This window comes from Triturus cristatus, chromosome 2_1 (genome assembly GCF_964204655.1).
Source record: "Triturus cristatus chromosome 2_1, aTriCri1.1, whole genome shotgun sequence".
Taxonomy (NCBI): domain Eukaryota; kingdom Metazoa; phylum Chordata; class Amphibia; order Caudata; family Salamandridae; genus Triturus; species Triturus cristatus.
Window position 1 is genome coordinate 233,926,842 of NC_140581.1, and position 15,122 is coordinate 233,941,963.

The following is a 15,122-nucleotide window of genomic DNA, read 5'->3' on the forward strand; positions in this document are numbered from 1 at the left end:
CTTATGTACAGCGACCCTTTACCTTCGGGTCGCGTTGTGCAGTGTCCCCGGGCTAATCTCTTTATCTCCCCGTGCCCGAGCTTGCACGAAAGTAAGGTGCTTATGTACAGCTCCGGCAAATCACTCGATCTCCCATGGCCCGCTCTTGTTTTATACGGTGCCCATGTACAGCGTTCAAGCTCCTCCTGGCCTAGCTGCGCTGTGACCCTGGGCAATTAAATTTTCTCCCCGTGCGCAAGTTTTGTTGTAATTACGGGGTCTTGTAGTACAGTGCGGCGTTACCTTCGGGTCGCGTTGCGCCGTGACTGGCCAATTCACTCTATCTCCCGCGTGCCCGAATATGTAGGTATCATAGGTGCTCAAGCAATCCGCTCCATTACCTTCCGGTCTTGTCGCGCTGTGTCTCCGTTTCAATCACTGATTTCCCAGGGCTCGTATATTTATTTGTACTGTGCTCATGGACAGCGCTCCATTTCCCTCGGGTCGAGTTTGCGCTGTGACTCTGGGCGAATCACGGAATCCTGCCGTGCCAGATTGTGTCAGTCCGGTGCATGCACAGCGCTCAAAGACCTTAGAGTCAAGTATGGGGGTCGCAAGAGCATTTGGTGCACTGTTTGGATGGTTTTAATGTGTCTCTTTTGCAGGAACTGACAGGCGTTGGGGGACTGCTGCACGGTGGTTCAAAGGGTCCACGTCCGCAGCACGATTCTGGGACACAGGGGCCTGCAATGTAGATGCGACAGGGCTATGGGGATCACGGACGCTGGCATCGTCCGGGCGCTATAATGATTATTTTCTTTATCGCAGGCCAGACAGTGTTCAGGACGCAAACGCGCTCGGATTGCGACGCAGGAGGTCGGACAGCTTGAGTCTCAGGTTTTGGTCAGGGATCTCACCTGCGGGTGTAAGTGGGAGAGAGGGGTTCGGGTCCCACGGACCACCTGGATTTGGTGGGACGGGCGTTTGGGGTATCGTCCGCGCTTCGGGGAAGCCCCACTGACGTTTCCTTTTCTCCCCTCCAGCACTCCCACTTCATCTACACACGCAGGGCATCCGTTGAGGAGCCTTGCCCACCACAGATCCCGTTGCTTCCCCTGACGCTCCTTGCCCCCCCAGTCCCCTGTACTTACTTATTGTGTACGAGGGCGAGACTCTGAGGGGACTGGGGGGGCAAGGAGCGTCAGGGGAAGCAACGGGATCTGTGGTGGGCAGGTGCACGCCCCACTAGTCGATATTAGTGAACTGTGAGCAGCTGAGGGTGAGTAGTTTTGCCCACCAATTTAACCTCTGCCCTGTGTCAGCGCCTTTAGACCCTCATGGGTCAATCCTGACTGCAGGTTGTGTAGTGCGAGGATGGGGCGTAGGGCGCGTATCCTATCAGAGATCACAGTGGAATTCGATAGTGGCCGTCCTTGTTGCTGACTCAGTCAATTGACCTTCCCTCTTAAACTTTTGGGTGGCATGGGCCTAGCTGTGGTCAGTGTCCCCCTCTGGAATTCGCATGTAGCAAGGATAGACGTAGATTCATTTTGCCTCGCCGGTTTTCGCAGCGCAAAAAGCTGGGCCGATTGTTTCTAGCGCTTGGCAACGGGCACCTGCGCCGGTGTCTGTTGCCGTGGTGTGGCACTGTTTGTGTTGGTTGTTTGTGTACTTGAAGACACTCTGACTGTGGAAGTGAAGTGGTGCTGTACTGTTTTCGAAAACATGCCACGATTGTCTGATGATGCATCCCTTCGATGAAACTTTAGTTGATTGTGTCGTCCACCAGGAGTGAGTTGCTTTCCGTAAACAAATGTTACCTTTCGATTCGGTGGGGTCTATAGGAGCCTCTGCTCAGGTCTTGCTACGGTAGTTCAGTTTGTTGTGAAGGGGCTATAGATGTTACGATGTCCTCAGGTTCCGTGCCACACTCTGGAGTTTCACTCTCGCTTCATCACAGGCCGTTACATGTTAGTGGATGTTACTCGCGTAGGCTCATTTATTTACTCAGAATACTTCTCGACCCCAGTGTGTCACCCTGGGCAGGCTCGCGTCCTGAGCCACGAGGCTTAAATTCATTGACTGCCAGCCCCCTCCTGTGTGTACCACTAGAATTGAATTTCTGTTTTACATTTTCGGGTATAGCTCCTGGAATTCAGGGTTTGTGGCATTCGGTTTTCCTTTTGTTACCTCGGGGCAGCCGGTGGGCGCCTGAGCTGGCACCGGCTCAGCTGCAATGTTGCCCGTACATGTCTTTGAGTTGGTTTGGGTGTGTGGTGATCGCGTGGCCTTTGAGCGCTGTGGGAGTTGGGTCATTCCCCCTTGCGGGGTGGATGCTCTGGGTGGCGGCGCCGTGCGGGGGTGGCATGCGGACCAGCTGCTGCGGGTTACCTCTCCGATTGTTGTCCAAACACCATGCTCATATTGGCCCCTATACTGTAATTCGTATTGCAGCCCACCTACTGGTGGAACTACAATCCATGCAAGCAACCTATGGGTTAGTTCCCAAGCTCGAGTTGAGTTAGTGGTCTCTCTTAACTTGAAGGATGTTTCGTTCCTGGAAGCCCTGAACCAGATGCCACCATCGCTATTCACACTATCGTCCCCAAGCTTTCCTTCGATTCCTGGCTTCATGTTGAATATGCATGGCTTTGATATTTCAAATGAACTCTTTGCCAGCCACTCGCGATTTTTGGATTCGGAATACTGATTTATTATTGTGAGTTCCACGCTTCAGTCAAGAGATGCTGCTGCCTTCATCTTTAGCCTTGCCAGTCGGAAACAGCTGGGGTAATGTTTTCTTCAACTCGCAGTCATAGTGGCAGCCTAGTCTATACAGGAAAGTCAGCAGCCTGAGCTGTGATGAGGCAAGCGGAAGGCCTGGGGTTTGTGTGTCAAACATAACATCTTTAAAGTTATTCTCCCTGTTCCACAGGGAGGCAAGCTAAAGCCCAGAGTGACATGGTCTGCCGAGATGTAGCCCGGCTGCCTCTCCTGCGACCTTTTGAAGTTCGTTTATGTATTTTTATGACGGTGACAGAGGCCATCACAGTTGTTTGAGAGGCACCAGGGCCAGATGACATTAAAGTGCAGTGTGTCCTGGAAACTAAGGATCGGGTCCAATTTAATAAGCACAAGGAACTGTTAATATTTGGTGTCGCTCATAGATGCCCGGTGTTGGGTGAATGATATCTGAGAGCTGTACTCCTTCGAAAAGGACATTGCCAAATAGCCAAGCCAATGGCACTTGCACATAGGTTCATAATTGTTGTGGTTAGCATTAGGTTTTGAATTAGGGAACGGGGGGCTGAGCCAATTTAATTAATGAAACTGATTTGATTTCTATAAATATTAGTTCTCATTACGTGTCGTCTTCAGGTAATAAACTTGAATTTTAAGTAAATTAAACAGTAGGAATGAACCGACATATTCAATAATATTTATCTTAGTTTGAGTTTATATTACAACTATTGAACAACAAGGCCAGAATAAGACCCCGTCATCTAATTTACTGTAACTAATTTGCAAAAGTATTCAATAAAGCCTGTATTACCTGGTTAGTTAAGATAGATCCGCAGAATGCTAGGTCATTATTGGCAGTAGAAAGGCCAAAACAAGGAGATGTTGATGAGATATTGGTAAATTTGAAGTAAACAATAGGATAACAATACAATGTGAAAGGAAGCAAAAGTAGGGAGTTATGGCCGGAAAGGTAAATACGGCAGAGTTAGCAGTTTTTATCGAATTTTTTCAGTTATTTGTACTGGCATGCTGTTGGAAGGTGAGATTGTCTCAACGACTCATTTGCCAACAATGCAGTCACCAGCTAAGGTTTGTGGCATTAACCATTCAGAGACAGTGACATTAAGCAGCTAGGGGCAGTGAGCATATGTTTCCCGTGTGCTGGGTGAGAGTACATAGACAGAGGCTGTTCCCCCCCATACTGTCGGATGTTCACAGCTTTTAAGTGCCCACCCCCTCATTAGACACCCGTGGTGTCAGCTTGTGTTTATATACGTAGGGAAGGTGGTTAACCCTCACGTTACCTTCATCTTGCTTTATTGTGCTGTAGCCGTTGGAAACACACTTCTAAGTCAGGATGGACCCTAATTTGGCCATTTGAAAAATAATAATAGGATTTCATGTCCATAAGCGCCTATCTCACCAATGCCTTGTTACCCATGCCATATTTTCCAGCCTGAGAAACAGATTTAGGTGTTGCTCTTCTTCGCTCAGTCTTACCTTGGAGCCTAGGGAGTTTGAAACGTTCACAAATTTTGGTCCTCGAGCTGAAAGATATGTATTCTTCAGAAGCATATTCTCATCTTTTAGTCAGTCAGTCATATTGGCTTTATCCGGAGTCATGATAAAAGGCGTCCATATAGCAGTCAGCGTTAAATATTTTGCCCTCCTAGAAATCATGCAAACCTCGAAGCAGCAGCAATTCGGGAACCACAACACTATCAATACATCACCTTTGTAGACAAAGTGGAAATTAAAAACCTTCTTCGTGCTAGGATACGAAGGGTATGATGGATTGAAGAATTTAAAAAAAAAAAAAAAAAACTGTTTCAGTTCTGGCTCCATTTGTGGGTTTTAGATCTTCACATAATTCGTTAGGTAGATCTGCAGTCGCATCGCAAAGAAAGTTAGGAACACCATTCACGTCTAAGCTGTACAGCAGTGGGGCCAAAAGACATCCTTGCGTCAATTCGCTTCGATTAGAAATCTCTTTTGTCAGTCTGCCTGGGCTTCTGAGTAAAGTTGCAAATTATTGCTGTGATTTACGGGTTACAGGACAGGACCCATAATTTAGCCCACTAAAGCTAGCTCGCTGGGGCAGGGCACCTATTATAACAGCGAAGGGAGGAAGGGGGGGCTCTGGCAGCGACGGGAGCCTCCCCAGAGCTGTGGCGGAGTTACAGGGCGATCTGGAGGCAGAAGGGTACAGTAAGGGTACCTCTGCGACAGTCGGTACAGTAAGGGTACCCCTGTCCGGCACAGTAAGGGTGCCCGAGCCAAGGTCCGGGAGCCGAATGAGGTTCTGGGAAGACCGCGACAGCGCCCCGTTAGTCCTTCGGGCGGTTGGGGGGCCTAACCAACCGTGGGTGTGCCATAACATGCTCCGCCCCAGTTAAAAGGGGCGGGAGTAGTAGACAGATCACGTGATCCAAAGGAGAATCTGAAAAATGTGCCGACCCACCGTGCGTGCTGGCTCGCAAGGCGGGCGGAGCAGCGAGGGGCTGCTTGCCCTGGATCGCCCGTAAGATAACCCACTCTACCGTCATACTTATGTTGTATGAAATAAACCTGCAGCAGTTCTTCACCCATAACTAATGTGTCAGTGTAATCATTGGGTGATGTCTGTGCATACGTGTTGAGTGGAGCGGATGACGGTGTGGTCACTATGCCGCTGCCCGCGTCCCACGCAGAGGGACATCAGCAGGGCAGCTCTCTAGTGGCCACCCGTCGGAGTCTCCTCTCCCCCCCCCCCCCCTGTTCGACCTCTCCCGAGAGGCCGCGCCTTGGGGAGGGGAGGCCTCAATAGGCATATGCTGGGGGAGGCGGGCCACTGGTGCTGGGCGGGGCGGGGCTAGGCCCTACTTAAGCCCGCCGCCCCCGCAGATCGCCCTCTGCTTCCTGGGGTACACTCCTGTGCCGCGCGAGTTCCCACCCTTTCCGCTTACCCTGCGCGGCGTAAGCAGCGCGCAACTGGACTGTTATAATGTTTTTTCTTGCGTTGCAGGCGGAGTTACAGGGCGATCTGGAGGCAGAAGGGTACAGTAAGGGTACCTCTGCGACAGTCGGTACAGTAAGGGTACCCCTGTCCGGCACAGTAAGGGTGCCCGAGCCAAGGTCCGGGAGCCGAAGGAGGTTCTGGGAAGACCGCGACGGCGCCCCGTTAGTCCTTCGGGCAATTGGGGGGCCTAACCAACCGGGGGTGTGCCATAACACGCTCCGCCCCCGTTAAAAGGGGCGGGAGTATTAGACAGATCACGTGATCCAAAGGAGGATCTGAAAAATGTGCCGCACTGCCGGGCATCGACCCACCGTGCGTGCTGGCTCGTAAGGCGGGCGGAGCAGCGAGGGGCTGCTTGCCCTGGATCGCCCGTAAGATAACCCACTCTACCGTCATACTTATGTTGTATGAAATAAACCTGCAGCAGTTCTTCACCCATAACTAATGTGTCAGTGTAATCATTGGGTGATGTCTGTGCATACGTGTTGAGCGGAGCGGATGACGGTGTGGTCACTATGGATGGTGAGGCAGACAAACCGTAGAGGTACTTGTGCATGTTCTTACACTGGTAGTTTCTTTTATCCCCTCCCGTTTTATCAAAAGCGAGCTGAAGCTGCTGACAACTCCGTGCGGCGCTGTCAGAAGAAACGCAGTCGCATCACATACCGCCGAACAGTCTGTGTACTTAACAAGCAGTGTTGTGGCAGAGGATTGGAGAGATGGGTGAAGGTGCCGCGCTGGGCAAAGTGGAGCAGCTTAAAGCAAAAACAATGCAAAGTACATTAAAATAATTCAAACAGCGACGGGGGCATTTGGAAGGGCCAACACCGACCTACGGACTCCAGCATGGTGAAGGCAGAGAGAGCGGCAAGGGCATTGCTGAGGGAAGGAGAGGGGGCGGGGTCAAAAGGGGCTTGTGAGGCGGGCCATTAGCGTGTCACTCAGTAAAGCCCAATGTGCCTGAATGTAGAGTAATTATACAGGAGTAGGATTGTCCAGATTCAAAACGGTCTTCTGACGTTATTCATATCCTTCGGCATGCCATGCAGCCACTATTAGAAATCATACCACTAGCGATTATCTCAGTAGATTGACACAGCGTGTGAAAATTTATGTAAATAATTGTGGTTGTGATTCTCTTTTTGTGGTGGCAGGGGGTGGAAACAAGCACCCTCCTACACAGCAAATGTAATGAGAGAACATGATTGACAGCCTCGCTGCAGGCCGAGCGCTCTGGTGAAATGCCAAACAAGTGCAGACAGAAGAAAGAAAAAAAAAAAAAGAGTCGCAAAAGGAACACATGAACGCCTAAAGCCAGTGCTTTGTGGGAGGAAACAGGAAACAACAATGCATGATTTTAACAAATCAAAGTATAGAATGAACGAGTGAAAATGCAGCCATCCAATAGCAAAAAGAGGCCTTGACTGGATGCCCACTGAGTGATAACAGCAGGTCTCAAAGACACGGCGCATACGCTGTCTAGCTCGACCTAAAAAGTAGCTCTGAAAACGCGAGCAGTGGAAGAGCACTGGGTAGGGAAGCAGCACTTGGGACATTCTCCAGAGGAGAGAAAAACAATGAAGTAGTGAAGCCTGCATGGTATTAGTCATGTTAGTGTTTTGACAACAGATAATAAAAGATGTGTGTAGGCAACAAGTAAAAAGAACAAGTCGCAAAGTACTGAAAAATCAGTTAAGGAGCATATATTTGAATAAACATTTATATCTTTGTATAGTAAATTCATATTTATACAGAGTTTCATTGTATACATGCTCAAGATATCGTAAAATGTAACATAAGAAGCTGATGCACTTGCACTTTATTGGGCTAAGTCGTTGTTTAAAAATTGCACTGAATAAGCTATTGATGCACTAGCACTTTATATCAGGACATGCTGCTGCATATATGAGATATATGAATCATCGCCTTGAGTACTCTTACTGTCTTACAGGTGCCAATTTACTGCTCATAATTTACCTGTTAAGGCATTTACACTTCATCTTTGATTGAAAAATACTGTTTTTCGAAAGTATATTTATGAATCATTCCGAATGCACTTTATCACCATCATCATACTTTCTCTCTCTCTCTTCTACTTTTTTCCTCTTTTTCTATTCCTCGCCCCCTTTTCTGTATAAAAAGCAGTTCACTGCAAGCTGCTAAACGTGAATGTTAACAAATATAGCTGCTTTGCATCAGAAATTCTTTATTATAAATAGTACTCCACTGTGCTCTAACTCTATACTACAAAAGTAGGATGCCTGTGGCATGAGATTGAACTATGTGGCAGTGACTGGTAAATGTCATCAGAACTTCATAACTTTAAGTTATATACTTTTCACAACACGTTTTTTGAAAATGGTAAACTGTGTTTTGAAAACATGAACAGATATCGCTTCTATAGACAATAGTATTTTACAATACTCTGAGCTCAACAAACATTGGAAAATAAACTATTCAACAACATAGCATAATTCCTGTGAAATAAGCGTTTTGAAATCACTGCTGAAGGGCATTCTATTTATGATACAAGCCTAAAAAACATTGACTTTAACAGCTTTTGTTAGTTATGGTAACATATTGCCCTCAAGTTCACAGTCCATACATTTCAGGCATGCTTTGTAGCCAAAACAATCTTGCCCATAATACTCTCTGGGCATGGGAATGCACGAGCAATGGACAAAGCTCATGGCCCTCTAACCAGTTTTCTGCTCCCACATCTCAAATAAGCATTTTCTGTTGCTGTGCTCAGACGGCACTGCACTAATGCCTGCACAGAATGGTCTGCACTAATGCCCTATAACCATGCGTGCACTACAAATTTGGCACTGCACAGGACCAATGTTGATATCAATTAGACCCAATATTACTAAAGATATGCAACTTTCACATCTTAGACTTGTTAAAAATGGGCCCATGCCGTCATTGGCCAAATCTTCCTTAGTTGATATTTGCGCGCACAACATCCATCTTCTTGGCAAACCCATGCCTGCTCAAGGTCTTGCTAGATCCAGAATTCTGGAGCACAGCCGGAGTACACGAAGTCTAACAGGCTCAGATACCGTCTAACGGGCTCACATACCATCTAATGGGCCCATCACCTAGCTTCTTGAGGAAGCCACTTCGCATTTCTATTGGAACTAGTGCTAGCCATCAGTTAGACCCACATACCAATGCCCCTCTATCATTTGCTAGAAGGTCATTCTGTAAGTTATAAAATGATAGTACAAGTGATAGATCCTGGGGACACTAAGACTTACACTTTATAGCTCCTCTGGGGCACAAGGACTAACCCTGCGAGGTTACCCATTGTGCACATTTACACTCTGCAATGCTTTTTAGGTCTCGCCTACGCAGCGCGCATGCGCTGCTTAGGGAAGAGACCTTTAGCAATCGGCACAGCTTTCCCGGCAAAAACGTGCACGCGTTGCATTGCTTCTAATGGCAACGCGTGCACGTCTGGCGATTCACTCGAGGGAGCAAGCAGCTGGCGCCATATGTTATCAATTATCGCGCCTTGCTGCTCGCTCCCGAGGCGCGTGCGTGCTTGTTTGTTACAACTATCTCACTTAATGAAGCACATTGGATTTTCCGATGCTGGCCATACGTCAATATGTGGAGACGAGAGCGCGCTCCGCGTGGGCTGTTCGACCGCGGAGATGCCTCCCCTTTCACGCGTCCAGCGCCTACAATAGCGCCTCGAAATCGATAACTGATTTCTCACGCGCCTCTGATTTGGTGCGTTCAGCCTTCCTTCCCTGCTATGACATTTCGCCTCCTTCGCTCGGCAATTTGTTGGTTCTGGTAGGCACACTTTTTCAGCCATTAGGAGAACTGCTAATGACTTGGCACACCTGTCTGTACAAACATGCAGGGTTTTTTCTTTTTAATATTTTACATTGCAAGAGAAAGCTTTCTTGATTTCAGTGATGAAAGAGCGATCCTGGTGCACTTTGAAAACCCGAATGACTCGGGCTAATGAACTATTGTAGTATATAATTGTGGGGTCTTGCAAGCCTATAGATCATGTTATATCAAGTATGATTAGCGATGTATGCCGTGTGTATGTGTTGTCATGTAGATAGATTCCCGCATACACACGCTGTCGCCCACATCTATACAACTGTTTATCACAGACACACACATGACTGCAGAAGAGATTAGTGGGATATTGACAGCCTCTGCTGTAGGGTTAGAGGTGCAGAATAGACCAGCTGTTAAAAAGTTTAGTGGTACAAGGAGACGCTCGGCCGTCATGCTAAAGTGTCCCCTTTGTCTAAATGCAGTGGTGTGTCCTGCAGTGGCCGTAGTCATGAGTTACTGACAACTGGAGTCAGTGCGCACACCTAAAGGTTTGTTGCTGTTAGTGCTTTCAGCTAAAACGTTGTATTTTGAGGTAATGTGTACAACTGCAGGCGCGTACTGTTTATTAGTGTGACGAGCTACCGGTGAGTGCTGTTTGTTAGTGCGTACAGATGCAGGTCCGGTGCTGCGAGTTAATGTGTTTGGCTTAAGGTTGGTGTAAGGTGTATTGCTCAGCTATGAAGATTGTGCTGGAAACCTGACGAGCAATTTTCGGAGAGACACTGTGTGATTAGCCTCCGCCCCCTATGGTTGGAGGGCGGCCATGCATCTGCAAATTTTTACCCGCCAGTGACTGGCACCGTGCTGCAGCCCTGCCGGACCTCAGGCTCTGCTCCTGAAGCCGGCAGCCGCGGGTCGCAAACAGGCGGCACAAAGGCACTGCGGCTGCCCAGCCATCCTGCTGTCAGCGCGGCCCAGCTCTCAAAGGGACCCCGCCGGAAGCCCCCTGTGACCTACCCGCGGGGCCACGTTAACCTTTCTTCCGGAAGAAAGGATGGGGCACCTGATGAATTGCGAGACTCGGCCGCTCGGAGAAATCTGTGTTATTAGCAACATGCAAATTCCTTCTCTCTACACACTGTTTACGCCTTCCCAGGCTAATACAGTGTGCCCAAATAGCCCCCTACCCCCTCCCCGAAGGTGGAAGGCTTTTTTTTCTTTTTAAACACAAATTGATTTTATGTATTTTGCTTGCTTTCTCTTTCATAAAATGCCTCACCCTAAAATAAAAACATGAACATCGTGCCATTCTCTTCAGTTCTACAGTACTTTGATAGTTCGTCCTTGGTGAACTGTAAGAGGCTGCCCTTCCTTGCCTACCTAGGTCCGTCATCTGTCCCGTATCGAGTCATACCCTATGTGCCCGCCTCGCGCATCATATCTCTGGCCTCTCAGAGAGTTCACACGGCAATTCACCCTCTGAAAGAAACAAGCATTGGCATAGCCAATAGGTCTCGCCTTTGGGACCTTAGAAGTGTTTAGTTATGCAGCACAATATCCTTGGTGCAACAACTTCAATTGTTGCATGGCTAAACACTTATAACGTCCCAAAGGCGAGACCTATTGGCTATGCCAATGCTTGTTATTTTAACTGATCAACCCTCTGTAGTGGACACATCTACAAATAACTCAGAAGAGACAGGTCAAAGCATGTAAATAAGATGTTGGTCTTTCCCCGGAACACATACGCACACTCGCTTTTTGTTATCACAGTTTTACTGCCCAGAATAGCACAGGGATATAATAAAGATGCAGTGAAGTGAACCGTTTATGAGTTACCGCAGTGCACAAAATAATCGCCCTGAACTAGGCTCTCGGTGCCAGATAAATGCACATAGACAGGCGCGTTGCTATGTATATAGGCAGTCTGTCTTCTCACCAACTCTATTAAAAATATGTTTCTGGCATACTCACTTCCACTGTGGGTCCAGAAAGGCACGCTACCATCGCTGTGCACCAGGTGCGGTCCCTTGAAACTGTACTTATATTCAAACCTTCGATGCGGGACTGAGGGTGTATCAGTGCCCGGTTCAGCGGAGCTCTGGTGGAGGCACAAGAATAGAATTAATGACAGTCCCCTGGATACCGGAGAGAGCTGAAACCGCTTCATGGACACCGCCATCTTGGCTCTGCTGACGTAGACCTAGGTACAGGAGGGGACATGGGGAAATCCTGCAGAGCCAACAGGGCGCTCTCTGATTGGTCAATCAACTCGGGAGCAGGTCAAAAGTCAGATGGGTTTTGTTTACTCTGGGAGCCATGGAGGCAGTTGTTACAGAAATAAAAGACAGACGTAATTAGCGGATTCTCGACTTCCTCTTGACAAAAACGTGTGCTTCTTCCTGCAGATACTGTTAGTTTCATAGAATGGAAAGCTCGTGCGAATATTGAAGACACTTTCTTCTCAAGCTTACAACTCATGGCACGATTTAATAAAGAAAGACATCTATATATAAATTGTTTTTCTGGCTATAAATATACTAAATACATTAATTGTAAGAAAAATATTTTGAATTTATTAGTGAGACTGTACTAAAGACTTTGGTAGAAAACCTTTTTTTAGAAAGTATGCCATATAAGTAAGTTAATAAACGTTTGTGCTGTTTGACTTAAAGTGAAAAGTTGGAATTTCAACATGGCCGAGCCATATGCATAAAACACCGCTTAACCCCTGCTTGTGTATGCTTTGGAATGACGCTGTTCATCCAGCGGCACTTCTGGTTAAGCATGCATCATTTTCTTAAACCAGCTGTGACCTGCGAGTTGTTTGCTCCTGTATACCATTGCAACGTTTACATATTTCTTAAGTGACTTTTCTGTTATTGAAGTGTGCCACTGTGTGAAATGTCAATGCCTTGTGTTAGATAAAATGTGACACTTTGAGTGCCACTATTATGAGAGGTGCAAACCAGTTACGTCTCTGTGATGGAATTCATTTCAGAAATTACTCCCCTTAGTTCAATGGAGTGGCCTGGGGCATGATGTGCTCACACAAGGTATAAACCAAACAATTCTCAGAAGCAGCAGAGCATAATTGCAGTATGTGCAGTTTGTCTTACAGCGACAGTTAGACATAGGTTATAAACACATGGGCATATCAGAACTACAGTGCTGAACGACCTGGCTGAACACTGAATGGGCACCAGACAGACAGCATGCATCAGCTAAACTGGGAGCCCACCCTCAGTACTGCAGCTGTCCCTGTGCTCTTTTCTGTCTCATTGTTGTAAGTGATATGTTACTTATTGAGGACAAGTGGCAACCCTGCGTTCCCTCGAATGTGTATACTCACAAAGCTGCCACGCGCTCCTAGGCGATGGTTGGGTTCCATGGCAGTTCAGGCTGTTTTGGATTCTGACCGGTGATGGAGCAGGTAAAACAAAATTTTGTATACCTCCCCTAATTTGCATGAAATTAATTACGTAATCACTCTAAATCTAACTCGTACTAATTGGTTTGAAGTGAAATTTACTAACCAACTTTTACACCTTGATAAACGCCAGATACACGTGGGACTTAAATGCTAATTGCATGGCAGAACAATTAATAAATTAACTATGGTACGCAAACTAACTTTAGATTGTGGTGAAATAGAAAATTGCATTATTTATGTTGCTTTTGTGATGGTTTGCGCTTCCAGTACTACAGAATGGTGAGTATTATTGCTTTAAATGTTGCTACAAGCTAGGTGAATACTAATATACATTGGGATTAGTGTGGGTTTAAACATTAGAATCTCCATTTCTATATTTTAATTATTGTTATGTCTGTTTTTGCTTAAGTTGGCATTCGGGCCTACTAGGCCGCAGTACCTAAGATGGAGTCCCTACAAAGCCACCACCATGTGAGCGCGATGACTTTTGCGCAGAATCGGATGGCTCTGGAGATCTCAAAGTGACCTCAGCTCTGTGACACTGTGTTCCTTGCTAAGGATATGAGCATGGTGGCCTGCCAACTGATGGATGGTGTGAACAGCAAAGGGGACAATACAGAACCTGTACTGAAATGTTTCTCTTCCTCCAAACGTTACTTTCAAAACTTTCGCCTGAGAGCTGAATGAATAGTATAAAATTTGCGCTTTGCTATGCCAAGTCTCATGGAGAACCAGTTTACCCTGGGAAACTTTTTTAAAAGGCAAATCGTAGGAACCATTCCAACTGAAAAATTAAAAGCATATCATGATGAGGAGTTAATGTTTCTCTGCAAAAGTATAACTTGGAGAGCAAGGACTTTGCATGAAAAGTTAGAAGAGACAGCGATTGAAATGGGAATCGATTTTGAGAAAATACGGTCATTACAAAAGCCATATAGGGTAGATTTGTCTGAAAAGGATATTGAAAACTTGAACACCACAGGGAGGTTTACCCAAATTAAAGAACTGATTGCATTGCTAAGGAAATGGGGTGATGTGGATCGATGGAAAAATAGATGGTTCAGAAAGAGAGAGGAAACTACAGGTAAGGCCTTCTCAGCATTCCCAGTGAGAGAAAAAGAGCCAGTGGTAATCGAATGTCCCATGAGAAAAAATCTTGGAGTAGGATATGTGCACGTTTCATGGACTAGACAGGATATTTTGTCATTTACCAATGATTTTCCAAGAGAAAAACCAGTTCAATGGTACTGACAGGTAGAAAGGTTTGTCAAACTTTCAAAGGTGTTGTGGCTAGATCTGAACGGTCTTTTTGATATAATTGTACCTGCAGATTTATGGGCAGAATGTAAAATTACAATAGATTGGCCAACGCAAGAGTATCCTAGGGATCCTAAGACGGGAGCCCCTGATCCAGAAGTAATGAAAAATTATGATCAGGTAATTACTTTTTTGAAAAATAAAGTACCTCCAAAAGAAACCGACTGGGTAAAAATTGACAGAACTCATCAGGAGGCTAAAGAATCCGTACATGTGTATTACGAAAGGTTATTGTTGGCTTTTAAACAATACAGTGGAGATGAGAAATTAAGCGTAAAGGATTTGAGTCATTTTGTGTACAGATTTGTTTATGGTTTAAAGCCTGAGGTTAGTGAAATGATTAAACAGCATACAGTGGATTGGCAGAACAAAAAGATAGATGAAGTGTTACGACATGCAAAATATTTTAGTGATGAAATTGAAGCTAAACGGCGTAAACTGAAAGAAAAGGCGATGGGGGCACAGGTTAAGGTGGCCAAGCGACAAGAAACCCAGTTGATCGAGCAAGCTAATGGTATGGGCCAAGCAAAACAAAAACCTAATATTGGAAAAGGAAAAAGACAGATCAGCATAGAGGAAGCTAAAAAGAAATGGCCATGTCATAATTACGGAAAATTAGGGCATTGGAAATCCGAGTGTAAATTGCCACCGAGAGCTAATGGTGATAATTCATCATTGAATCCACAGGTGCAGAATGGGTTGAGTTGCCGACCGCCGCGACAGCAGCAGGTTGTTACCCAACAGTGTCAGGTGCAAAAGCCACCTTTTCCACAGCACGTAAATCCTCAAAGATACAGTAATGAGACAGGATTCTACACCGAAGAACAGGTAACAATGCTACCGCGTGCT

General features: G+C 46.4%; 1 protein-coding gene across 1 annotated transcript in view; it reads right to left on the reverse strand.

Annotated features, from left to right (window-relative positions):
* LMAN1 (lectin, mannose binding 1) overlaps positions 1 to 11,784 on the reverse strand; it is a 249,386-nt gene extending 237,602 nt beyond the window's left edge. Inside the window, exon 1 of the mRNA XM_085630506.1 lies at positions 11,498 to 11,784. Coding sequence (XP_085486632.1) covers positions 11,498 to 11,705 — 208 coding nt within the window. The 5' untranslated portion in view covers positions 11,706 to 11,784. The remainder of the gene's footprint in view (positions 1 to 11,497) is intronic.
* Between the last annotated feature and the right edge of the window lie 3,338 nt (positions 11,785 to 15,122).